Source organism: Lottia gigantea (genome assembly GCF_000327385.1).
Source record: "Lottia gigantea unplaced genomic scaffold LOTGIsca_7, whole genome shotgun sequence".
Classification (NCBI taxonomy): Eukaryota; Metazoa; Mollusca; class Gastropoda; family Lottiidae; genus Lottia; species Lottia gigantea.
The window spans coordinates 1,215,817-1,241,935 of record NW_008710370.1 but is presented as its reverse complement, the minus strand read 5'-3'; the positions used below and the strand labels follow the sequence as shown (position 1 = coordinate 1,241,935).

Sequence of the window (26,119 nt, the reverse complement as noted above, 5' to 3'; positions counted from 1 at the left end):
ATGTCTAATGGATTCATTTCTTTGTGGACTACATCATCATTTAACGTGTAAATAAAAGACCAAATAAGGAATTTTTAGCGAGATCTTTAAGGATCAGACATTTCTTAAGTGAATTGTATAAAATTTCAGAAAACAAAATGTGGTTATAGATTGAGAACAATGAATCACAAGTATTTTTTCACAGGAAAAGTTTCCAAAAAACTTTTGAAGAAGTTTTGGAAATAATAGAATGTACAAACATGTTTTGTGCTGTATGATATGGAGCCTATAAAGATGGACAGACTATTTGGAGATGAGCAATATTTTTGTGTAAATAATAAGCTTTTGACTAAACAGATTCAGTGAATGACTATGTTATCTATATAAACTCTGTATTATTCAAATTGTAAATATTTTGATGTGTCAATTGTAGAGTATGTGTACTTAAAAAAATATCTATCATAGTTTATTGCTGAAGGACCCTTTTCAGAGATGGTTTTATTTTCAATCCAAATGAAGATCAAAGTGCTATTGCTTGTTAATTAAATATTTAGGCTGTATAGACTGTACTAAGCAAACCAGTTAGAATTCGTTACTAATTCAAGGCCCTGTTGACAAATGATACAATCAAATTGTTACTTGTGTCTTTGAAAGGCATTTTGCAATTGTAAACACAATATATAGACACAGCTTTATGGGAAAACAATCACTGGTTAAAGTTTCAACGTTTCAACTCATGATGCGAGAAAGACGGAAACATCTGCCTCTTTTCCAGCCTCTTATAGCTATTTTGAAAGTTGTCGGCTAATGTAGAGACAAAAAAACTAGGCCCTTTTTTTCAGGAATTTTTTCGCACCTCTTAAAGTGCGGGGAATTTAAACCTATATATTTAAATTGGATCCACCAAACCCAGATATAGTGGGAAAGAGGGATATTTTTGTAGTTCAGTCATACCATCATAACCCATTATGTGAAACAGTGGAACTAATCTCTTGTGGGCCATTAAGAACTGCGGACACAGCCAAAGTTTAAGGATCACAGAGTCATGTGATGCTAACTAAACGAAAATTACTGTGATGCCCAACATTAATCTACAGTCATTATTTATAATTATATTAATTTAATATTATGTTAGAAGAACACACCTTCAGGGGTGTGGAAAATCTCCATAAAATAAGGCCTAGTTTTTTTGACTCTCCTTTAGCAAATAACTGTCTAAATAATTATCAGAGTCTGGAGTGTAAGTTGATGTTTCGGACTAGATATAAGAAATACTTTGAAAATTTGCATATTAAACTTAAACCAGTGAATGGCTCGATAAAATTGTGTAGATATATTGTACTGTACTTAGGCATTGATGTAAAATTTGACAAAATATCATGTATACAGTATGACTTGATTATGTGTTAAAGTAGGCAAATTTGTTAATTGTGACAAATTGGAGAAATATTTTGTCAAAGCCTTCAAAATGGAAAGTGAGACATAGTCTACTAATACAGTTTAACAAAGCAGTTGTCAAGTGTGATACTTCAATACAAATTATCCATAAAATGAAGCATAGTACTTTAAAATTACATGTCTAATATGGAAAATTTATTATTTTTTCAGATTAATCTTAAGTTCTGTTTCAAATGATACGTACAGCAATCTATTTATTTTTATCATTTTTTTATGCTTTGTTAACTCTTGTTTCGATGTTGGGTAAAAGTGATATATGAATATCATTTTATGATGATTAATATTATTATAAAGCAATAATTGTTGAAATGTGAATTTGGAGTTTCTTTTCTACCATTTTATCTATATCGAACATTATGTGCCTTATTTAGGTCCACCATTCACTTTGTTGTTGAAATACTATGGGTACTCAAAAGTGCTTTTACAGCCATTGTATGTTATCTAGGAGGCTTATATACAGAATTATTATAGTTTGAAAGTTAAAAAGATGAGTCGTCTTTTTTGGAGACACTGCCATATATAGAAAAGACATTCATAGAAATAGGAAAAGAAATTCCTAGTTTGCGATATTTTTGAAGGAATTATGCGATTTTCGTACATTTCTAGTACTTCTGAAGACTATTTACATACATTCAAAACTCAAATCAACCCCCAAAATGGCACATTTGTCCTTTTAAACCTTAGTACTTTCAATACAGTGCATGTGGGAAGCTCTATCAATAGATATTGTCGACAGATGGATTATAATTTGTTGGGTGATTTGATGCAAATTTTCTGTATCAGTAATGGAATGATCTTGACTTGGTTTGAGCGAGTAGGATTATCATCTTCATTGAGATTAGCTTCAGGGATGTGAATTTCTCTCAAGGTAAGATAAAATCCAGAGGACAAACCAGAAGAAAGTTGGCATCAATCGTCAATCCCCTCCTCGCATCTTGCTATAGAATTCCTCAACAAATTGCATGAAAATCATGTTGCATGTATATTTGTATATGAAAACGTTGCTGAGTAATAAAACAAAATCTTGACAAAATCAGGATCCAGCTTACAAGAAATGAATGAATAATTGTTCTCTATCTCTGGCAGTTCTTGCCATCAGATTTTGACATAACTTGCTAATATTATTCATTATCATGCAAAAAGTTTGAAAGAAGTGTGGTTATATTGAATATTTCATACTGTTTATTGTCATTACTGTCAATTATTTTTATTTAAAATCAAAGCTGCCAGCGAGCGTATATTACCTTTCCTGGCAAGCGTTGCAAAGCCAACAGGTTTGGTTAGATTTTTATGAACCTGCTGTTCAGTATACGTATATTCTTCGGCTACATTTTATTCCTCGCATTTGAATGAAAATTTTTAAAATAAGATTTTCCAAGCATGAAATTGTAAACAAAAATTGAGAAAACGATTTTCACTGTGTGATTTCAGTATCTTTTTAATACTGGTACTGGTATAAGGATTATTTAAGCCGACTGCGGCCATATCTACCCTCGCCCACGAGAAAGTGGGGAAAAGGCCACAATACGAGAAAAAAAAGGCGAGAAAACGAGGGTAAGGCGAAGAAAAGGATGAGAAAGCAAGGAAGACGATTTTAGAATTTTCGCCCTTTTGTCCGCTTTCTCGCCTTTTGCCTAGCCTTTTTTCCCCTCGCTTTCTAGTGGGCGAGAGGTCGAGAGTAGATGGCCACAGACGGAGTTCTCGCACTATATCTTCACATTTGATAAAGATTATCATATTTAAAACCGGTTTTTTTTATTATACCATTTATTTACCTTTTCTTGTTTGTAAAATTTGAAAAAGTGACTCTTAGCTTGATTTCAGTGAAATAGTAACTAAAATTGCCATAACTTAAAGGGACATTCCGCTTTTTTTGATAAAGTAAGTTCATTTTTTTGTGAGCATCTTTTCTTATTTGTAATTACCCTTAATTTATGCCTATATTGCTATCTTTTTTGAGACCATTAATTCGAATTTTTCATACAATTATGGATCTCCACGCCCATATTTTGACCTGGCTTGTATACCTTGATCCCCATTTTACACAATATACAACTTTGATTTGTTCCAAATTACCTGCACAATCCATTGCTATAGTCTTAATAAATGCCACAGTCTACGAGCAGTAGCCAATTCTTCATAAATTATTTTATTGTTTAATCCACACATATTTACAAGCTGCAAATTAAATTGCTATTTTAATCTTTGTGTATATGTAAGCAGTATTGGTATATTTCTAATTATAAGCGCCTGTCAAAATAATCTTTATATCCTCTTTAAACTATTGTTATTTTTTATTATCCAGTGTAGCCTACGTATACTTATGTAATCTTCGGTATGTTAGCCACTAAGATGTAGGACTATCTGGTACATCCATTACTGTGATATATGAAATACATATTAGGCCTACTTATCAATGTAAAGTGTATACATGTGGTATTTCCAATACCGGTATTAAAAAAAACCATTCTATCCAGTGGTGGCGCCGGTCAGGTCCCCTTAATGAGTCAGTCTCCTCGTGAGACGGGCGCCGCCTCTAATCCTATTTCTGTTATATTCGATGTATTATTGCACTGTAAATAAGATATGGCTAACCACATTTGCCACAATCTGATTCTCTTGAAATCGGATAAGTTCGCTGAAGAAAAAAAAAACATTAATATCACAATTTCGTGATCAACTTTGATTGCGTTGAATTGTGTTCAAAGTAATCCACATCGAATTTAGTTGTTAGTTAATGGTAGGGATGTCTTGTCTGATGTTGAACGTTATCATAATCGATTCGTCCGTGGTCGGTATGTCTGAACTTATAAACTCGGTTATCAAGATAAAATTTATCGTTTACAATATGGTCTGGATATTCAAATCTATAATGACCAGTCGACCCATATTTAGGTTAATACCCTAAAAAAATTAGTTATATGACGTGTGAAAAAAAGAAAGAAATACGGAATCTGCTCGTTTATAAATGCCAGTCTTCATTAAAATCTAGAGTAATAGTTTTGTGGAAAATGATTCTATGTATTGAACTAATAGGATTTTGATTTTTAAAAAATATTTTCCAATGCAGACATTTGTATTTACTATTTTAATACCTGTTTTGGAGAAAAATAAAAAGTATAAATTCGCTGTCATATTCCAATATTGTGTCATTGATAACATTGTATTCTGAGTGGAAACATGTGTGCAGGTCGTGATCAAAACTAAAGTTCATTGACAGTAAATTTATTAAAGAAATACAACATTGACAACAATCAAAATGCCAGAAAAATTAATTTCTGATATTCCCAAATTGAAGGGTAGGATTACCACTCTCTCTTATATTTTTATTTGCATGACAATTGTTTTAAAGTTAGTTTGTTTTAACATTTACACAGAACTGTATATGTATGCTATAGTTCTATTGTGGTTTGAATTGAATTTTTATTAAAGTTTTTTTCTCTAGTAATAATGTTTATATTTGAAATTTTTGAATAGGTCTTTCTATCTCTCACTTTCGAGATAAGCTAATTGGACTATTCTTAAGTGAATTGAAATATCAAAACAGTAGCCTAGTCTATTAGACCACTGATTAACTTAGCTAAAAAGTCCCTGTTTTTGAGACTAAGGTGCGATTGGTCAAACGGATGGCAAACTTGTTCTTTTAAGACTTTGAATACTATTTTGAAGTTAAAATTTTTAGTCAACTGCATCCCCAAGTATTTTAAGGTGATTTTCTTTTTTTATATACCGGTATATGTTTTAACATTAATAAATTGTAAATCTGTGTAGGTGTAGAAATGGAGATAGCCAACACCCTACGAGAGAGAGTCATGATATTTGATGGCGGAATGGGAACTATGATTCAAAGAGAGAAATTGGAAGAAAAAGATTTTATTGGCACTGAGTTTGTAGATCATCCCAAGAGTTTAAAAGGAAATAATGATATTCTATGTCTGACCAAACCCGATCTTATTTATGAAATACACAAGGTAAATGTACATTATGTGTTTTATGAAACTTGGATTGCAATGGTAGTGGTTGTTGCATTTAAAGGGATTGTTAAGTGGATTTCTAAATTTTTTATTTGTATCGGGAACACTGATAGCATCAATTTGCACCATTCCAATTTTCAATCAGATGTGTGTGGTTCCTGCAATTCCACTAAAATTTAAGTGTTTTACGACGTCACCCCTGCAATATTTGCTTGTATCACATAAGACCTTTGCAGGGGTGATGTCATAATTGCTAGAACCACAGACATCTGATTGAAAATTGGAAAGGCGTGAATTGATGTGGCGCAAATTGAAGCTATCAGTGTCCCCGATACACATACACAATTTAGAAAACCTCTTTACAATCCCTCTAACATCTGAATTTTTCTAAACTGATAACCATTATCTTTTAGAAATATTGTCAGTTTGTTTTGTGAAATAATAAGTCTTTGTTTTTGATAACCAATTTGTTATCAATAAACTTGTGCTGTTGATAGCTAATATTGGCATATGATTTAAAAGTGAATTTTGTTTTCCACTCAGCAATCAAAAATAGCAAAAGAGTCTGGAATTGAGCTGATAATTCATGTTTATATATGGCTACCATTATTTTTTATATGAATTTTTTTTTCTAGCAATATTTTGAAGCTGGTGCTGATTTTGCAGAAACCAATACATTTAGTGGAACATCGATAGCTCAAGCAGATTATGGTCTTGAAAAACAGGTATACAATAAGAAAAGAATATCATGGATTTATTATTTTTCATGATAACAAAGAAATGCAATAGATATGACATGTACAAGGATAGACAAATATTATTTTCACTGTTACAATGATGCTTAGTGGATTGTGGATTACAGAGAGATATATAGAAATATACAAAAAGGGTTGAAAATTTGAAAATCATAAATAAATGTTTTGTAACAAGAAGTAAGATACCAAAAAAAATCAAAGTTACTACCGTGTTATTGATTTTTAACTTTTCTCTATTTCTGATTAAAACATGCCTTGCGAATAATGAATTGAAGGAGATATATATACATTGCAGGTATACAGGTTAAATGTTGAAGCAGCTAAACTAGCCAAGAAAGCAGCCAAAGTAGTCACAGATGCGACAGGTATTTTTAAAAAAATTATTGCCCTTGATTTTATATTATCAGCTTGTTAACTCAACAGAAACGAGAGTTTTAACTTATTTTTGATGAAATTCATCATGCTTATGCAGATGGCTTAGTTAGAAGATGACAATGTTTCGATGAATAGTTTTAGAGTTATTGCTCTTGGCGGTGTGGAAAGCGTCAGTAATACCTTGTTAGTTCCAGCTGAAGCTTACAATGACATATCAATTAGATCTAAATCAAAGTTGATGTCCCTGAAAAAAAAAATCTGTTTATTCCAAATGCTGCAGTGGGCATATGTTACCATGTCTGGCAAGCCATCTTACTCAATACCATACTGAATTCTTACTGGTGTTTATCATTCACTTTCTACAGTATATTATACATCATGTTATATTTCATCCTCTCGTGATTTTAGGTGTGAAAAGATATGTAGCTGGAGCTATGGGACCTACCAATAGAACTTTATCTATTTCACCGTCTGTAGAAAAACCAGAATACAGAAACATTAGTAAGTAGAAATCGCTTATCGTAACAAGTGCAGTTCTCTGTAGCCTTTAAACCTCCATAATGAATATGGATCAATACAACCACATCGAGTTAAGATTGGTTTATGCTCCTCTAAACTTTGCAATGTCAAGTTTTCAAATGTTGAGCTAAAAAGAAACTTTAGACAAATACATCAACGTTTGTTTTGTCAGCTTTTACAGTGTCTCAGGTTGGTTTCCAAGCGAAGAAGTAGAACACATCCTTCGCTTAGCTTGAAAATGAACTTTCAAAGGTATAGTGAAAGTCTTTATTGCTGAACTTTGAGGCTTGCTACTCACAAGCGCGAAATATTCTGCATTTTGCTTTACAGAGCATAAACTGGCCTTTTGTGAAAGCTGACACAAGGCGGAAGCACAAACATAAAAAATGAGGGAGTTGAAACTAGAGACCTTTGACAACAATTCTATAGTAGACCAAAATTTAACTCCCCACTACTGGAATTTCATTATTCATATGTGACTTTTTCAATGCTTGTTAATTCACGAGTTTATCATGATAAGATTGAACATCAGAGCACTATTTCAACAGTGAATATATTTATATAAATATATTATTGTTCTCTCAGCTTTACAAGTTATAGTTGATCCATAACTAATATTTAATCAGAGGCTCCAAATTCTTACTGGTTTATTGTAGTACACTTTGATGTCAATATATACTGTTACTTTCTTTCAGCTTTTGATGAGTTAGTATCAGCCTACAGTGAACAAGCTAATGGTTTACTAGATGGTGGTGTAGATTTATTATTAGTAGAAACTATTTTTGATACAGCAAATGCTAAGGTAGTTCAATATTGAATGTAAAAACATATTGCTTTTAAATTGTTATCAGTTTATTCTCATGCAAACAATATTTTCATCAAACATTGTACTAACAATTACTTAATCAAACATTTTTAAGGCAATTAGCATCAGAAAAATAATTAATCAGCACATGAAATTAGCAATTTGATTTTCTATATACAAAATCCAAATAGACTCTGTATGCTTATGATAAGCTTGATATATTCTCTTAATCCCTTCAGATATCAGCTGAGTGTTAGTATTCAAATGTTCAGGGACGGTGCCAGTAGGGTACAGGGGGGCATTCCCCCCCTAGAAAAGTGGTTTGCACCCCCAATTGTACCCCCACTTTATTTTCAACAAATCTAAATGTGTACCTTTTTTCTCCAAAATATGTGTCAGAATGCACAAAATCAATTCATTTTTTCTAAAATTTCTTGAGAGAACCCTCTAAGACTCTCTATAAGAGAATTACAACTATAACACCACCACAGAGTTGCCAAAAATTGAATTCAGCCTCAGCAGTTGTCCCCCCATTGAGTCAGTCTGCCCCCTATTTGTACCCCCAGTCTCAGAAAGCTTGCACCGCCACTGCAAATGTTGTTCTATTTGTTCATCAATATTGTGTACCATTTAAATTCTCTATAATTTAAGGCTGCTTTGTTTGCAATAGAAAATGTATTTGAAGAAAGAGGTGATAGATGTCCAGTTTTTGTAAGTTATCATGTTATTTTTCAACAATTTTTGATAGTAAGAATAGCACACGAGTGTTAGCTTCACATGCCGGGGGACTTTATCGAGATCATATTGTCTCCAACACCCCATACAAACTATGAAGTTTTGTTTTATCTTTGGAGCGTATTTTGACATAAATATTCAAGGAACAGGTTCGCTATATGTTTGACCAATTGAAGTTTTGTCTCAGAAACAGGAATATTTTAGCTAAACTAATCAGAAATAGTGTTCAGAGCTCACTGTCAAAATCCATGTATGTCTAGAATTTGTTCACATTTGAAAGTTAAAATGACAACTCTTCAACTTTTCTTGAGACCATATATAGAAAATCTTCTTTTCAAATTTTTGGTATCCAACTCATATTAAGATATTGTTTAAAAAGCTATGATATATAATTAATACATTATTTTATATGTTAACAGGTATCAGGAACTATTGTTGATAAGAGTGGTAGAACACTTTCAGGACAAACTACAGAGGCCTTTATCATCAGTGTCTCTCATTCTAAACCTATGTGGTAAGATTCTTACATTAATTAGATCCCCTGAATAATTTATCAGTCAGCTGTGGGGAGTTGAGATGCTCAGTGGTTGAATCTAAAGTCTACATTCTAAAATGTTAAATTTTTGTTTAAATGATTATATTTCTGCTTTTTTTGCAATTTTTAATAGGCAAGGTAGTTAGGTGATCATCTTCACAATGTCAAGTTATTATGAACTTCATATTTTTACCTTGACTACAATGGTCACCTTTCTTGTATCATGGAAGTTGATGTCCACGGAACGCAACAATATGATTGGATTGTACACTAGCAAATCAGAGGCCTTGACGGAAAGTCTGTGAACACAAAGCCATGTAACCTTTATAACCTTTCTGTCATGGGCTGTGATTGGCCGTATTTGCTGCCGTACAATCCAATCAAATTAAAGAATAGTATAAGTATGAAGTCTGTAATAGCTTGGCATTGTGAAAGTGAAAGAAATGGGATGGATAGATGTCAAACCTTGATAACAAAATTCGCATAGCTCTCTGATTGTATATAGTTAGACCGAAACATCTGTCTCTATTCCAGCCTCTGATAGCTACTTGGATGTCAGCTTGTGTAGAGACAGAAATAATAAGCCCTGTTAAATGGGGAAATTCCACATCTCCTATTTAGATACCTTGGATCTGCAAAACCCAGGTATATTTGGAAAGATGAATATTTTTGTAGTTCAGTCATACCATCATTTTCTCCCTACACCATTTATGTCATGTCTCCGGTTCCATCAAAGTTTTATTTTGCCAAAAATGATCTAGTATCAGCCATTTAAAACTTTGTAAATAGTATGGAATAGAATGTGTACAAAATTTTAATTTATCATATCTTTATATACTATTTATAGTTAGCTTTGTAGATGTTTGGAATATAACATCGCTGATTTTTTTCTAATTCAGCCTAGGATTGAATTGTGCTTTAGGTGCTAGAGAAATCAGACCTTTTATAGAAGCTGTTAGTTTAAACACTACAGCTTTTACAATCTGTTATCCTAATGCAGGTAAACTACTTATTCACAAATCCTAACTTTTCAGATTTCAAGTGTCCCAAAACAAAACATACATTGAAAATACCAATACAAGGGGTCACTTGATTGGTGAGATCTGAATGTGCTCTGCACAGGATTTATGCTATCAAATGGACATTCAGTTCGTTCAAAACAAATACAGTACAGACTGAATTCAAAATGGTGGAGAAAAGAATTTGTTTTTCTTAGTACATTTGTACTTCTCATTTTGTTGATGTTTTTAGCCTACCTACATGATACATTTGTATTTCTAACTTGTTATTATCAGGTCTACCCAATACATTTGTATTTCTGACTTGTTATTATCAGCATAAATAATACATTTGTATTTCTGACTTGTTATTGGCCTACCTACATAATACATTTGTATTTCTGACTTGTTATTGGCCTACCTTCATAATACATTTGTATTTCTGACTTGTTATTGGCTTACCTACATAATACATTTGTATTTGACTTGTTATTATCAGCCTAAATAATACGTTTGTATTTCTGACTTGTTATTATCAGCCTAATGATAAAATTTCTGACTTGTTATTATCAGGTCTACCCAATACATTTGGTGATTATGATGAAACACCAGAAATGACAGCTGAACAGTTACAAGGTTTTGTTAAAGATGGTTTAGTAAATATTGTTGGTGGATGTTGTGGTACCACTCCTGATCATATCAGGTTGTTTTTCAATTGAATATAAAGTATAAATTATACAACATGCATTGACCATCAGTTCAGTGGGAGGTTGAAAATAATAGAGGCTAAAATCGCTGTGGTAAATCGGCTGCATTTTTTAGCTTTCACAAATTTCAAATGACTCAAGTTAAATTATGAAATTTATGTATTAATTGAATATTATTTCAGAGCTATATCTGAAGCTGTACGTGGTTTACCACCAAGAGTACCTCCTGCTACCTTACATGAAGACACTATGTTATTATGTGGTAAATATTATATTGGTTTAATCAAGAGTTCATGGGGTTTAGTTGGGGGAAAAATATGCTTATATAAGTATGAATGCTGTGTTTATAAACCTAGTTGATTTCAGAGTTGTATTATTTCAGAAAGTTGGAATGAAAACCCACCATTCAGTAATTATTCAAAAAAGATCGTAAAAAAGTTCCTGAACTGGGCCATAAGATCTTTAAGTTAATTATTTGAGGTATAGGCTAAAGAAGAAAATGATTTAATGGGATTGTTAATGCTCACTTCACACCAACGGCGCTTTGATGGCGCTTTAAAGCGGCGTACAAAGCGGTACCAAAGCGTAACAAAGCTCGACCAAAGCGCCAGGGTCGTAATAGATCGTTGGAAAGCTTTGAGCAAAGCTGGATATTCGGCAAGAGCGCCAAAAAATTTTAAACTGTTTAAAAATTTTGGGCGCTCTGTCACGAATTGATTAAAGCGCCGAGAACGTATCAAAGCTTAACAAAGCGTAACAAAGTTCAGCAAAGCTTGACTCAAAGCGTAGGAAAGCTTAACAGAGCTTTATTCAAAGTGGGGACCCCAGTCTTCACAGTCTGTCACCACTTGATCAAAAGCGGCATGAAATCAGCCATTTCGAAATTTTCCAATATGTAACAGAGCTTAACAATGCACAACAGAGCTTGATAATCGTATCAGAGCGTGATTTAAAGCGTCATAACCGCATCAAAGCTTAATAAAGCTTATCAAAGCGTGATTTAAACCGTAACAAGACCTGATCAAATCGGGAAATAATTCGTCCCCAAAGCGTAACCAATTCGTATCAGAGCTTATCAGAGCGTAACATTACTTAAGAGATCGTGATATTTTTGGAAAAGCTGATTTAAAGCGCGGCATTTGCCGTTGGTGTGAACTAGGCATAAGAGGTTTTCTAACTTTTGTGTGTATATCGGGGACATTGATATTTGCACCATTTGTGGTTCCTGCAATTCCACAAACAATAACCGTTTTATGACGTCACTATTGCAAAGGGTCTTTTGTCATATAAGCAGTTTTTGGGATAGTGATATCATTAAATGCTTAGTTGCTACAAATGTCTGACTGAATACACATGAAAAATTAAGAAAACCTCTTTACAATTCCTTTGATTTATTATTAGTACACAAATTATTTTGCTAGTTAGTAAATAGTTGGTATTTAATACCATAATGAACGTAAAGAAATATTAATCAATTCCTGAATGAATTAGATATCATATTTTCTATTTCCTTTAGGATTAGAACCAATGTATATAGGAAAATTTACTAACTTTATTAATATTGGTGAAAGATGTAATGTTGCTGGTTCTAGAAAGTTCTGTAGACTCATTAAGACTGGTGCTTATGAGGTAAAGTCTTTCTTCTGTTTTCATTATTTCCGCAAGATAGGTGGACATAAAACTCGCATTTCATCCATCTACCAAGTCAATCCTTACTAGATCACACAGCATTCGATTTTTTTTTTTTATTAATTTTGAGTTTATATGGATACATAGTTTATAGTTTGTTAAATCTGTTTGCTTGTTAGTGCTGCAGAATTTACATTTCTAGAGTATACAAATCATGAATCCAAGATAAGTTCAAATTTGAGAAACAGCTGTTATTGCTCTTGCCCCAAGTACTGAAAGTGCCTAATTGCTTCTTTAATATGTATATTACCTACAAATAAAGATCTTTTTGGAATGGGCCATTTGCAAAGATTTAAACAATTTCATGTTAACATATCTTACCCAATAATAAAAAATTATAAATTCCTAGTGATGATAATCGATTATTTGATCACTTTATCCAGCCCTACTGCTAACATGAAAGGAAGTACAGATAATATCAGGTAGATTTGAATTACCCATTTAAAATTAATATTTCAGGAAGCTTTGAGTGTAGCCAAGTTACAAGTAGAAAATGGTGCCCAGGTTTTAGATGTCAATATGGATGAAGGGCTATTAGATGGTGTAGCAGCTATGACTAAATTTGTTAATTTAATATCTAGTGAACCAGATATAGCAAGAGTAATATTTCTTTAAATCTTGTCTTATATTTGGATTCTCCCAACTTTATCAATGGCTACCTCAAGAACATTTTGGCTCATGGTGTCTCAAACATAATCATGTTAAACTGAAAAGCTTGCCTAAAAACACACTTCTATGAACAAAAGATCTGAACTTGTCTTGAACTGCACACACCCAAACAAGTACTACTTGTAGGGCAGAGGGGACACCTGCAACACCTGCCCCCCTCGCAGCCCCGTAGGCATGTTTTTCGGCAAAAATCTCATAACTAGGTTAGAAATTTGGCCAACCTAAGGTATTTGGCCCCCCTCGGACGTAAACCTGGCTCTGACACTGGCTGATAAAAGATCAATTGTCTGTTTAATATTTCTTTAGAAATTAATCTTTAAAGCATTGAACACTATGTTAAAGGGGTTGGTGCGGCTTTTGGGGGAGTGATATTAGTCTTGAATGTAGGTAAATAGTAAAAAGTACTAGAAATGTACATTATTCCTTAATAAATACTTCAAACTAGGAATTTTACTCGCTATTTCTATATATGTCTTTTCTATATATCACAGAGTATCTTAAATTCACGAGTCGTCATGTAACATTCAAACGTGGATCATTCTTGACACAAATGGATTTGAAGACTCAAATTTCAACAGTGATCTGCGAATATTACTGATTGGCTTACCTAAAAAATTCCTCTTTCTGAGATTAGAGTATGATTGGTCAAAATAAATGGCACATCTGTCTCTTTAACTAAAATAGTGTATATTTTAGTTGTGAATGTATGTAGATATGAAGTTTGTTTTCTCTAGGTTCCACTCTGCATTGATTCATCTAATTTTGCTGTAATTGAAGCTGGATTGAAGAGTACCCAATCTAAATGTATTGTTAATAGTATCAGTTTAAAAGAAGGAGAAGAAGACTTTATAGAGAAATCTAAGAAAATTAAAAGATATGGTGGTGCTGTTGTTGTTATGGCTTTTGATGAAGAAGGACAGGTATCCATGTCATTTTATCAATATGATCCAAAAATGGTTTTCTCTATTTTGTATGTTATCTTGAATAGTTATAGATTCTACTTGTTCCATTCCAATACCCTGTTTGGGGTCTTTGGTTCCTGTAATTCCAAAGAACTTGGACATTATAATGATAGTATGGCATTGTCCCGTAGTTACAGTGTATAAGTAGATTGTGTCTTCTGAAAAAATTCTGACAATCGATCAGTACCATTACTTCAACTAAACACCATACACCATTGCTCCTCCAGATATATTAATTCCCCCTCCGAACAATCTGGCTATGTGCCTGTGGCATTCATTGCTTGAAAGGCAACTGTGCTATCAAAATGGAGCAAATTGTAGCTTTTTTTTGAATAGATGGCTTTAACAACTCCCAGAAACAACAGTGCTGTTTGTCTTAAACAAGAGAGGACAGTGGCCCAAAATCAGTTTTACTATGCTTAAATTAGTTCATTCTGAATCTATATAACAATCATACCATATATCTGAACATGTTTAATTTGGTGTATTTTGAAGTTGATTTTAATTGTTTACAGGCTACAGAAACAGATAGAAAATTCAGTATTTGTAAACGATCCTATGATATATTAGTCAATAAAGTGGGATTTAATCCCAATGATATTATATTTGATCCTAATATATTAACAATTGCCACTGGTATAGAAGAACATAATACCTATGCTATAACTTTTATTGAAGCCTGTGCTATTATAAAGGTAAGAATTCAAAAATTCTCTTTACCTAAAGCAGGGGTTTTCAACCTAGGTGTAATTACTCCCAAGGTGGTATTTTTAAAATTTTGGGGAGTAATGAGATATATTGTAGTCTAGACAGGAGGCATGGTGTCCAGTGAGTTAGACTCTTGCTCGCTAACCTGAAGGTCCAGGGTTCAATACAGGCATAGGTCGAGATGATGCCTTCGGATTTTTCAACCCAGTCTGTGATGTAGGTAAAAGGGGCTGATATGGAAAAAGCGTCTAGCCGTTCTGAGGCCCTGTGTGCTACAGGCTGTGCACGTTAAGCATCGAGTTCTATTAGCTCTTACAGCTGGTAAAGAAAATAAGGAGAATGTATTCTATTCTTTATTTAAAGTGTTTTATTTCAGAAAAATTTACCAGGTGTGAGAGTAAGTGGTGGAGTTTCCAATGTGTCTTTTTCATTCCGTGGTATGGATGCTGTAAGAGAACCAATGCATAGTGTCTTCCTTTATCATGCCATTAAGGTAGGTTTCTTAACCCTCCAGGTGCAAGCTTAAAAATTATTTGACAAGTAGTAGAAAGATACAGATGATTTAACTTCAAATACATCAAGAAATCATAAGATTTCACTTTGGGATTATAATTCATCAATATCACTTGTTTTGTTCTGTAGCATTTACGTTATGACAGAATGAATCACTGACGTAAGTGGCCAAATCATTGATGGAGTAACAGATGCACATGTCTTTGTTTGCCTTTTTCCACAAGAATTACTTTCGATTGCTTGTAATTCTAATCTTAAGACTTTTTTTTGGAGAACACGTAATCATAAACTTATGATACCCGTAAATTCATGTCATAATCGTAAACTTTGTGGAACGATATCCTTGGCTATTGCTTTCTAACCATAATCTCTATCTCAGTCATTGAAGTAATATGGAGTGTTTTCAGAAAGTGAGTAAGATACCTTAGAAGCTTTGATATTTTTATGCTTTTTTGGGATAATATATGTTTATTGTTATATGAAAATTTTGAAGAGTTGAGATGTCTGGCAATGTCTGAGAGCATCACCCATGTGATCATATACAGAACTAATATATTGATATGATATTTCAGGCTGGTTTAGATATGGCTATTATAAATGCTGGATGTTTACCAGTTTATGATGATATAGATAAAGATTTATTGTTATTGGTAGAAAATATTATATGGAATAAAGATCCTGAGGGTACTGAGAAATTATTAGAGTGTGCACAGGTAAGTCTCAGTCTTTGCAGAGGGATAATCCTAGGATTATAATTGTCCACAAGGTTTTTCTTCAATCTATTTGGTCCAAAGTCCAAAAATTTTATTGATTTTCTTCTCCACTAGAATTAGTTCTGTAGCATGATCACTATAATTATTTTTGAAACAATGGCTTAGCTTGCAACTTTTGAAAACAATTTCTAAAGTTTTTGTAAGGTTTCTGAAAAATTGAGTTTGGCCAACAGGCCCACATTCACTAATACTATAAAAAGACGTCCCACTTTGGAATCCTGAAAAAAATGCTTTTTACATATCGATGCTGATATTTCATCTTTGTAATTTTTGTTTTAAGAAAATGGGTAAAAGTGCCAAGAAAGATAAAGCTGATGAAACATGGAGGAGTACTGATGTTGAAGAAAGATTAAAAACAGCCTTAGTTAAGGTCAGTTAGTGCAATTATATTTTACAAGGATAAGAACTTAGGTTCACAGTTAAGGATCCTTTCTACCAGCTGGTCCTTGGTCAAACCTCTTGGCGTTGATCTTTCCCGGATTATCCATACCCATTTACAGCTGGGTCAACTGGAATTATGAGTGAAGATGACTTATTCAAGGACATCCGACTTTCACACGTCGATCGAGATTGAAATCCACAGCCGCCATTCGCTCAACGTAACCAAGAAAATGACGTCATGTAAAGAACCAATGTTATAACCGACTGAAATAATCAACTTATTCAAAAAAATAAATCTTAAGTCACTGTATCAAGCTCTGGCCATTTTACGGGGCTTGTTGGTAGGACTGATGTTCATTAGCATTTTTATTTAAAAAAAAGACCCGTGCTATGTCTACACCATGAACTGTACAATCTTTTGTCACCAGCCAGTAGGGCATAAAATAATATAACCAAGACCAAATGGTTGGTGTGCCTGTCAAAAACCTCCTTCATGATGTGAAATTTTGCAGATCACACAATTATTTCTGAATTGCTCAGAATTGACTGCAACATTGTAGATCTTGTTGAGGAAGTATGTTGGAGGATTAATTCATTTAGTCATTGTTTTAGGGAATTGATAAGTATGTTATAGAAGATACAGAAGAAGCTAGATTATGTAAAGAAAAATATCCCAGACCTTTGAATATTATTGAAGGACCATTAATGAATGTAAGTATTACTTGTTTCAAGTTAATCCAGTTGTTTGAACAGTGAAAATATTGTAATATATGCAAGGTGGTCGTACGACTTATCTATAAGAGTTATTTCCCTTGGAAAAGCAGCACAAGGTCGCTCAATCGGTTAATTCTGCACATTTAGGAGTCATGGAATCAACCAATCGTTCATTAAAAACAAATTTGGAACAGGTCTTGTGTTCCAATAGTAGGTGTAGACAGAATTCAAAATGGTGTAGGAAGTAATAGATGTGAAAATTATGAATATGACATATCCGCTTTCGTACCGTTCGATGGAGGCCAGAATTGGAACAAACGGAACATTTTCAGAACTTTTACAATCTAGCGCCACCAATTTACAGCAATAGTAGACATATCAGACGTCAGATTTCTTTTAATCAGGAAACATCTTCTAGTATCAATGTCTCTAGGAGTAGCAATGCCTATATTTTGTAGGGAATGAATGTGGTTGGAGAATTATTTGGGTCTGGTAAAATGTTTCTACCACAAGTCATCAAGTCAGCTAGAGTTATGAAGAAAGCTGTAGCTCATCTTATACCATTTATGGAAGAAGAAAGAAATGCGTCGATGGCTGAAGGCACTACAGCTTGTGTATGTATCTTTTTTTAGAAAGAGAGAAGCAACCATTTCTAACCAGGATAAAAACATCTTATTTTAAAAGACGGTCCTTGGCACTGATCTTTTACTGGATAATCTGTACCCATTTACAGCAGGGTAGACTGGATTAATGAGTAAATATTATAAGAACCCATGACCCTAGTATCTATCTAAGGAATAAAGATTAGGCAGGCATGAAATATCAACACAATGATGAAAATATCTTGGGAAATATATTGTGTTCTTATTTATGTATTTGAAAATTTGCAGGAACCATCATATGCAGGAACTGTAATTATGGCAACAGTAAAAGGTGATGTACATGATATTGGTAAAAATATAGTGGGTGTTGTATTAGGTTGTAATAATTATAAGTAAGTAGGCCCTATTACTTACTTTTACACCGATGTGTGTTTCATATTGGTATGGATATAAGGTGTAAATATTTCAAATTACCAGAATTGACATCTTCTTCATGTCAAGCTATTACGAACTGTATGTAATACTGCAACAGCCACCTTTCTTGTTTGTAAATACAGCAATTTGATTGGATTGTACTCTACAGAATACAGCCAGTCAGAACCCTCGACAGAGAGACTAAACAATTTGGTTGCATGTGTCATTGGTTTGGTTGACTGTATAATCCAATCAAATTTACAAATTTCTGTGATACAAGAAAGAAGACTATTGCAGTCAAGGTATTAGACACACTTTGTAATAGCTTGATATTGAGAATTGCCGAATGTTATAACTCAATATTGTGTTTTGAAGTTTTAACACATTTCCTATTCTATGTTCTATCTTCCTGCAAAATGAAAAAAAATATTATGTTTTTCATCAAATGATAACTTTCAGAGTAATAGATTTAGGAGTTATGACACCCTGTGAAAAAATTTTAGAGGCAGCAATACAGAATAATGCAGGTAAGAAGGTGTTATTTAGTAGATTTCAAGGGTGGTAGGCATTGATTATGAAATGGTGCTGGGTATTGTCAATCATGCCACAATACAATACGTATCACGATAGGATAAAAATGAACATTTTATCTTCGGAGTTTCAATAATTATCAATTTATAACTTTAGAACTGTGATATTCGGTACAAACAATACTTGGTCAAGTCAGTATGGAAAAATTTTGTGCTTACGATCTCCGACTGATAAAAAAAACCCCACTTTTTAATGGAATGAGTGGTATCGTCAAGTATCGATACGCGAGGTTGCGATACCATACGCGCATCGTGGCATGTTGTAATGCGATACATCAATTCACTGATATATCGTGCCAGCACTAATATGAAAACCATAATTCAGATGTCATTTACAATTCAGATATAATTGGGTTATCTGGTTTAATAACACCATCATTAGAAGAAATGGTACATGTAGCTAAAGAAATGGAAAGAATAGGAATGAAACTACCTTTATTAATAGGTGGAGCTACTACCTCAAAGTATGTTAATGTTTGTATTCTTCAATTTTCTTGTTCCGTCTTCATTAGCCCACATGGTGCAGAAAAGTAGGATGTAAAACTCCATTCATTTCATTTCAGTTATCTTGTTCATTTTATGGATGTAGTTAAAACTGTTGCTCTATAATCTAGGGATCAAAGGGTAATATTCCGTACAGGTTGAGACAGTGCCTAGTGATTCTCCAAACTGATTTCACAAATTGACATGGAAGCAAATGCAGAGAAATAACCTACCCTTGACTGTTTAGAATGAACAAATTGATGGTTTTAAACGCAGCATGGTGTTGTTTCCAATCAGTAACAGAAATGTATAATGCATGAATTTGTATTTGTGATCTGCCCAAAAGTGCTATCAAATTGCTTCAAACTGATATGGGATACAAAAACACTTACATTTCATTAACTGTCACTTTTTTTTATCTATTTAAGGCAGATACAGTCTTCAAAAAAGCACCAAAATCAAATTAATATGTGAAACAGAATCGATTTTCATTAATTTTTCCGTTTTCTTTTTGTGTTTAATCTAGGGCACACACAGCTGTCAAAATAGCACCCAAATATAATAATCCTACCATTCATGTCTTAGATGCTTCAAAAAGTGTAGTTGTGGTAAGCATATATTTATAGGTGATTTTAAAACTAATTTGGAAAGAAACCTTTTGTCAGCTTGTTTATGGAAAGTTTGTCATAGTGTATATCACTTATTTATATGTTAACTTTGTATGTGTTGTTGATATGCTGATATGACAGTTTTGTTCTAGCATTGGCCCGGTATACTACATTGTTTATATTTGTAGTGTTCATCATTATTAAATGAGAATGTATATGAAGAATTTATAGAAGATATTAAAGAAGAATATGAAGAAGTTAGAGAAGAACATTATGATTCTTTAAAGGTAAGCTTCTTGTTATGTTGCATGTTTAAGATCCCTCAACAGTTGGAAATCGAAAAAGAGCAGACAAATGCCGCTGTCCTGGCAAAACAGTCCATCTTCATTAGATCACACAGTGCAAAAAAAGGCTAAAATTCATTCCATTTCATTTTCTATAATCTATAGAAGGACTTCCCTGAGTCTTACAATTTTTCCAAATATGTCATTGATTTCAGGATAGAAAATATTTAAAGATAGAAGAAGCAAGAAAGAAATCATTTAAAATTGATTGGCCTAAAGAAGAAAAACCAGGTGAGAACAGGATGTAGCTGAAAAATAACATACAACAACAAACTCTGAAACTGTTTTTTATTTTGCAAATTATACAAACACTTAACACTTACTACTATTTTGACTATCTGATCTTTGTTTTTTTTTTTCCAGCAAAACCATCTTTCATTGGAACCAAAACGTTTAAAAACTTAGATATTTCTGTATTATTACCTTATATTGATTGGAAACCATTTTTTGATGTATGGCAGCTACATGGAAAATATCCTAACAGAGGGTACCCAAAAATATTCCAGGACAAAGCCGTTGGTAAGTCATGTTTTTTTTGTATTGTTCAATTATGATTGAATAAAAATGAATCATAAGGATATTGATATTGAATATTGACCCAAAATGGTAAGATGCATTTAACTGCATGATCATGGAAGGCCAAATGATTTGCAAATAGAGCCAACTGCAGAAAATGAATCAAAATTTGTGTTTTAATCATACTTTCTCTAATGATCGTCAATCAAATTTTACTCGTATTTTTATGTGAATTTGAATACCAGATCCAAATTGTAAACTGATACTAAGATACAGTATTGTGACTGAAGGCTTTCAAACTAAAAAATATTACAATTTTGGAATTGAATATTGCCCTTTTGTAAATTTGATTTGATGATATCTGCTTATGTTGTCATTGTTATCAACATAAAGACTTATTCTAAGAATATTATTACTATTTTAAAGCTGTTCATATCACACAATTTGGTCAGTCAGTAAAACTCAATTCACCAAGAAAAGCAAGAATACAGTTGTCTCCCTTTAATCTATGACATCTCTTAAAGATGAAAGTATTTTCTATGTTTTAAGGAGGAGAAGCTAAGCGAGTATTTGATGATGCTCAAGTAATGTTGACTAATATTATAAATAACTCAAGTTTAACAGCTAGTGGAGTGCTAGGGTTTTATAAAGCTAATAGTATAGGTGATGATATAGCTGTATATGATGAAAATAACACTCAGATAGCTACACTACATGGTTTACGTCAACAGGTATGTCAGACTAAATACCCGGTTCCCAAACTGGGGTGTTTTCACTCACTAGGGTTTAAGGGGTGTGGCCAACCGGTGTGTGGGACTAGGGTGTAAGGGGTGTGACCAACTGGTGTAGGAGAAGAATTTATTTTGATTTGAGAGAGCACCTCACATCATCACATGCTGGAGTGGAAATGTGGATAAAACAAATTTTTGGGGTGTGAAAGGTCCAGGTGATTGCTCCAGGGGTTTGATTGTACTAAATTGATATTTCTGTGTTCGTTTGTGTGATCAAACTGCTCCTAGCTGCTGCTCTAGTATTCCCAACATAATTGATTTGTGACTTATAAACAGTATATGTATATTATAATGACTGGCTGGAGGGTTACTGAATAGAAAATATATCAACTCTGTTGTTATGTGCCTAATAAGATATATTATTTATGATTATAGGTTGTAAATGAGAATGTAGATTCGTATAGTTGTTTATCAGATTTTATAGCACCTAAAGATAGTGGAATAGATGATTATATTGGTTTATTCGCTGTTACTGCTGGTATTGGTGTAGATGATATGTGTAAAGTGTAAGTAAAGTTTACATTTCACCTTCGGGATTCAATGTGAGTCAAATTTGACAACCTTCTTTCTGTTTTGCTTGCGTTTGTATTCAAAATAAACAACATTCTTTTATGAAGAATAACTCTGTCTTCCAGCTGATCCTTGGTCAAACCTTTTACCACTGATCTCAAATTATCCATACCATATTTACAGCTGTGTCAATGGAAATATTGACTGCAGATGACTTTTTCAAGGTTGCCATGATTGAAAGAGCCATTTAAATGTATTGTATGTAACAAAACTACAGACTTCAAGATTTCAATTCTCTAATGCTGAGCTATAGTACATCTCTTATACCATTGATTTGTCTAAGTTTTAGTTTCAACTGAATTAAGCCACTCTACAAAATACTACCGACACCAAACATTATTTTCAATAATTTTAGATTTATAGATAATCATGATGATTATAATTCTATTATGGTAAAAGCATTAGCTGACAGACTGGCAGAGGTAATATTGTTATGTATATTTACCAGAATGACACGTAATAGAGCCTTTTTTAATAAATTAAAAACTGTTACCTTTAAATAGTAATGAAATACAAAAAATATAAGTTATTATGTAATTTAGATGAAACTGAATTGTATTCTTTACAAAAATTGTTTATATTTATTGCAGGAAAGTAAATCTAGAAGGTTTACAACTTCATTTCAATTGATTCTTTCAACTGGCTGGTCTGGGACCAAACCTTTTTGTAATGTTCTTTGTCAGATTATCTATATTCATTTACATCTGAGCGTCATGTGAATAATGAAGATAGGAGATCTGATATAGTTTTTCAGATTGTTGTAGATTTAAGAAATTTGTGCATCATGTGTTCCATCTAGTTCTAATAAAAGGTGTAATAAAGGTAGAGAAAATGAAATGATTGTTTGCAATAGTACTATTTTGATATGATTTGTTTCCAGGCCTTCGCTGAATATTTACATGAGAAAGTAAGAATAGAATATTGGGGATATTGTCCTGAAGAAAAGATGGAGACCAAAGATTTACATAAGATAAAATACAAGGTAAATTCTTCTATTGAACACTGATACTTGATACATGGAAAATATATTACTACAATAGATCAGTTTTATTTGCTTACATCTACAATAGGTAAATGGGACAAGATTGTGATGAAATTGAAGATGTATTGGCCAGTATGACACCATTATTTGTCATTAAAACATTAACAAGGCTCATCTTTTTCTTTGAATGTTTACATAAAAAGTTACTGTACAATTGGGGATTGGTATGCCAAAAAATATAACTGTACAGCATAGCATTCCATAAAGCCACCATCTGCTGTAAGAGCACAATTATAAGCATTTCCCTGTTTTTACTATACTGTCTATGATGTTTCAGGGTATAAGACCAGCACCAGGCTACCCTAGTCAACCAGATCATACAGAAAAAGAAACTATGTGGAAGCTGTTAAATGCTGATGATGTTGGTATAACATTAACTCAATCACTAGCTATGGATCCTGCTGCCTCTGTTTCTGGTCTATACTTTGCTTCACCTCATTCTACTTATTTTTCTGTTGGTAAAATTACTAAAGATCAGGTAAACAGATTTCGATAAATTCTTAATTTTTCTCTCCATTGTTAAATAATTATTTCAAAGCAAATATCTATACACACTTAACACATTTGACTTTCTGGAAATCACACTGAGGGGGGCTTAAATATGATGGTTGCAACAAATAGCAAATTTATAAAATAAAATAAACAGTTGATTGCTTAAAGTGATACTAGGTCTTAGAATGAACATAAAATTTAATTCTCAAGAATGGTGTCATAAAGTTACAACAGAATTCCTGTAAAATCTGGACGATAGAAAAATTAATAAAACTAAGTAATTATTGAAAAACGCTTAATCTTAATATTAAACATTTTTCAATATAGTTAATTGCATTTTTATTAAGTTTTTTGGATTAATCGGATTATATAAGGATCCTGTTATGTTATTTATGAAACCAGGTATATCTACTGATATATATATGCTCTTATTGGCCAAGTTTAAAACTTTTAAATTTTATGTTTATTCTAAGACGTAGTATCCCTTTAACTAATATATGATGAGAACTTGGATGAATTCTTCTTTGAAAACTCAATTGTGTCTTAGTTATGTGTAATCTTTAAAATTTCTCTAAATACTGAATGTTTGACACAAAATGTTTTGTTCAAGGTCTTTTTTGTCAGGATTAAAAATATTTTTATATACTGAATAATATTTGATATGAATTTCTTCCCACTGCCCCAAGAAAAAAGATAATTATGAAAATTGTAGAAAATTTTTGATGTAATTGTATTGATGTTTTCTTATTTTTAACTTTCAGGTAGAAGATTATGCATCTCGTAAAGGATTACCAATAAGTGAAGTTGAAACATGGTTATCATCTGGTCTAGCTTATGATGTGTGAAAGATTGTAGACAAACATAGATTCAAAACTAATATATATTGGTACATTTCATTGTTATGTATATCATTATTCTTGTTAAGTTTCTAAACTTGGTGCTAGAGATAAATAAAAAAGTAAAATTATTTTTCAATGGTCTAAACAATGTCTGCATTTATATCAGATTATTGTTTAGTTATTTTACTTACTACTCTATATCAATTTTCTGACTGTTTTTTTTGAATATGCATTTAGTGTTAATTAATAAAAAAAACACTAATTTAGGGTATATATTTTAAATTGTATACTTTTTTTATATATATTTTTATGACAAATTTAAAAGCACTCACTTATTTTTTACTACTGTGCATTATCAGATAATGACAAAATAATGTAATATTTGTATTTAATAATTGGGAGTATAAAAAACTGGACATAATTGTATGGAATCACTTTTATATTATTAAAGATGGGCTACGTTATGGTAGATGGTGACAGATCAAGAGAGGTCAAAAAGTCTTTTTTTGTTTATCCAGACTGTACATACATGGACATTTATGATTGGTTAAAACTCTTAATCATATGATTAACATGATAATTCAATAGAAACACCAATTTGATCAATTAGTTTGCTAAATTTGACACTAAAATCTAAGGAAACCCACTTTAAATTACTTGCAATGTTTCAAAACTGTCTTTATCATGATGAAATTCAAAGGCAGGCTGGTTTGTCCAAAAATTTTGAAGGGGTTGAGGGAAGCACGACTCTGAGCACCCGTCTGTGCCAAAAAGATAGTATTTCCCTGCCCCCTTGTCTCCTAAGCCTATGATAAAATTTATTTAATTTAATCAAGTGATTATTAGACATTCTCTATCGTAAAACATCACAAGTTTCTTGAAGTAATTAATTTCTGTATAATTGTGTCCAGTTACTAGAATTTATGCTAGATAGATTTACTGCTGGATTATTTTTAGTTTATTTATACCAGTTTAGAGTTTTTGTACTATACAGTAAAACCTGCATTAAGAGACTACTCAAGGGATGAGTACTGTGTACTGTTTGTATCCAACAAGGAAATGTTGATATTTATTGAAGTCTCTGCAACTTATCTTTTAGATACAATAGATGCTCTGTTTTTATCATCTTGATAAAACTTGGTATGCATGTTGTATGGATGAGAATTGTTCAAGTTCAAATATGGTATTTTATTTAGATTTAGACGCCTTTTACGTTGTTCCCCTCTAAAGTGATTGTAAAGAGATTGTGTATGGGGGGACACTGATAGCATCAATTTGCACCATTTCAATTTTCAGTCAGAATTCTGTGATCCCAGCAATTCCGCAAAAAATAAGTTGTGATGACGTCACTAATCGCTAAATATACTATTTTTTGCTATAAGTGAAGTCATCAAACGCTTAGTTTTAGAAGAATTGCAGGTCTGATTGAAAATTGGGATGATGTAAATTGAAGCTATCAGTGTCCCCCCATACACTTAAAATTTAGAAAACCTCTTCACAATCCATACATATTACTCTTATTGATGATATTCATGTCAAGTGATGATATTCATGTCAAGTGATGATATTTATGTCAAGT

At 32.5% G+C, this 26,119-nt stretch overlaps 1 protein-coding gene across 1 annotated transcript; it reads left to right on the top strand.

Moving 5' to 3' along the window:
* Positions 1-5,216: 5,216 nt before the first annotated feature.
* LOTGIDRAFT_210794 (hypothetical protein) lies at positions 5,217-24,546 on the top strand (the record flags this gene model as incomplete). Its single annotated transcript, XM_009065448.1, has 32 exons — positions 5,217-5,408; positions 6,047-6,136; positions 6,462-6,531; positions 6,950-7,042; positions 7,756-7,862; positions 8,517-8,576; positions 9,020-9,114; positions 10,035-10,135; positions 10,707-10,839; positions 11,023-11,102; positions 12,357-12,469; positions 12,989-13,129; positions 13,933-14,118; positions 14,676-14,855; positions 15,245-15,361; positions 15,954-16,094; positions 16,435-16,524; positions 17,148-17,246; positions 17,708-17,863; positions 18,140-18,243; positions 18,725-18,792; positions 19,199-19,319; positions 19,865-19,946; positions 20,135-20,233; positions 20,446-20,521; positions 20,654-20,809; positions 21,356-21,537; positions 21,973-22,103; positions 22,523-22,589; positions 23,048-23,149; positions 23,487-23,687; positions 24,463-24,546. The coding sequence occupies 32 exons, from the start codon at positions 5,217-5,219 to the stop codon at positions 24,544-24,546; spliced, it is 3,717 nt and encodes a 1,238-aa protein (XP_009063696.1).
* Positions 24,547-26,119: the final 1,573 nt, after the last annotated feature.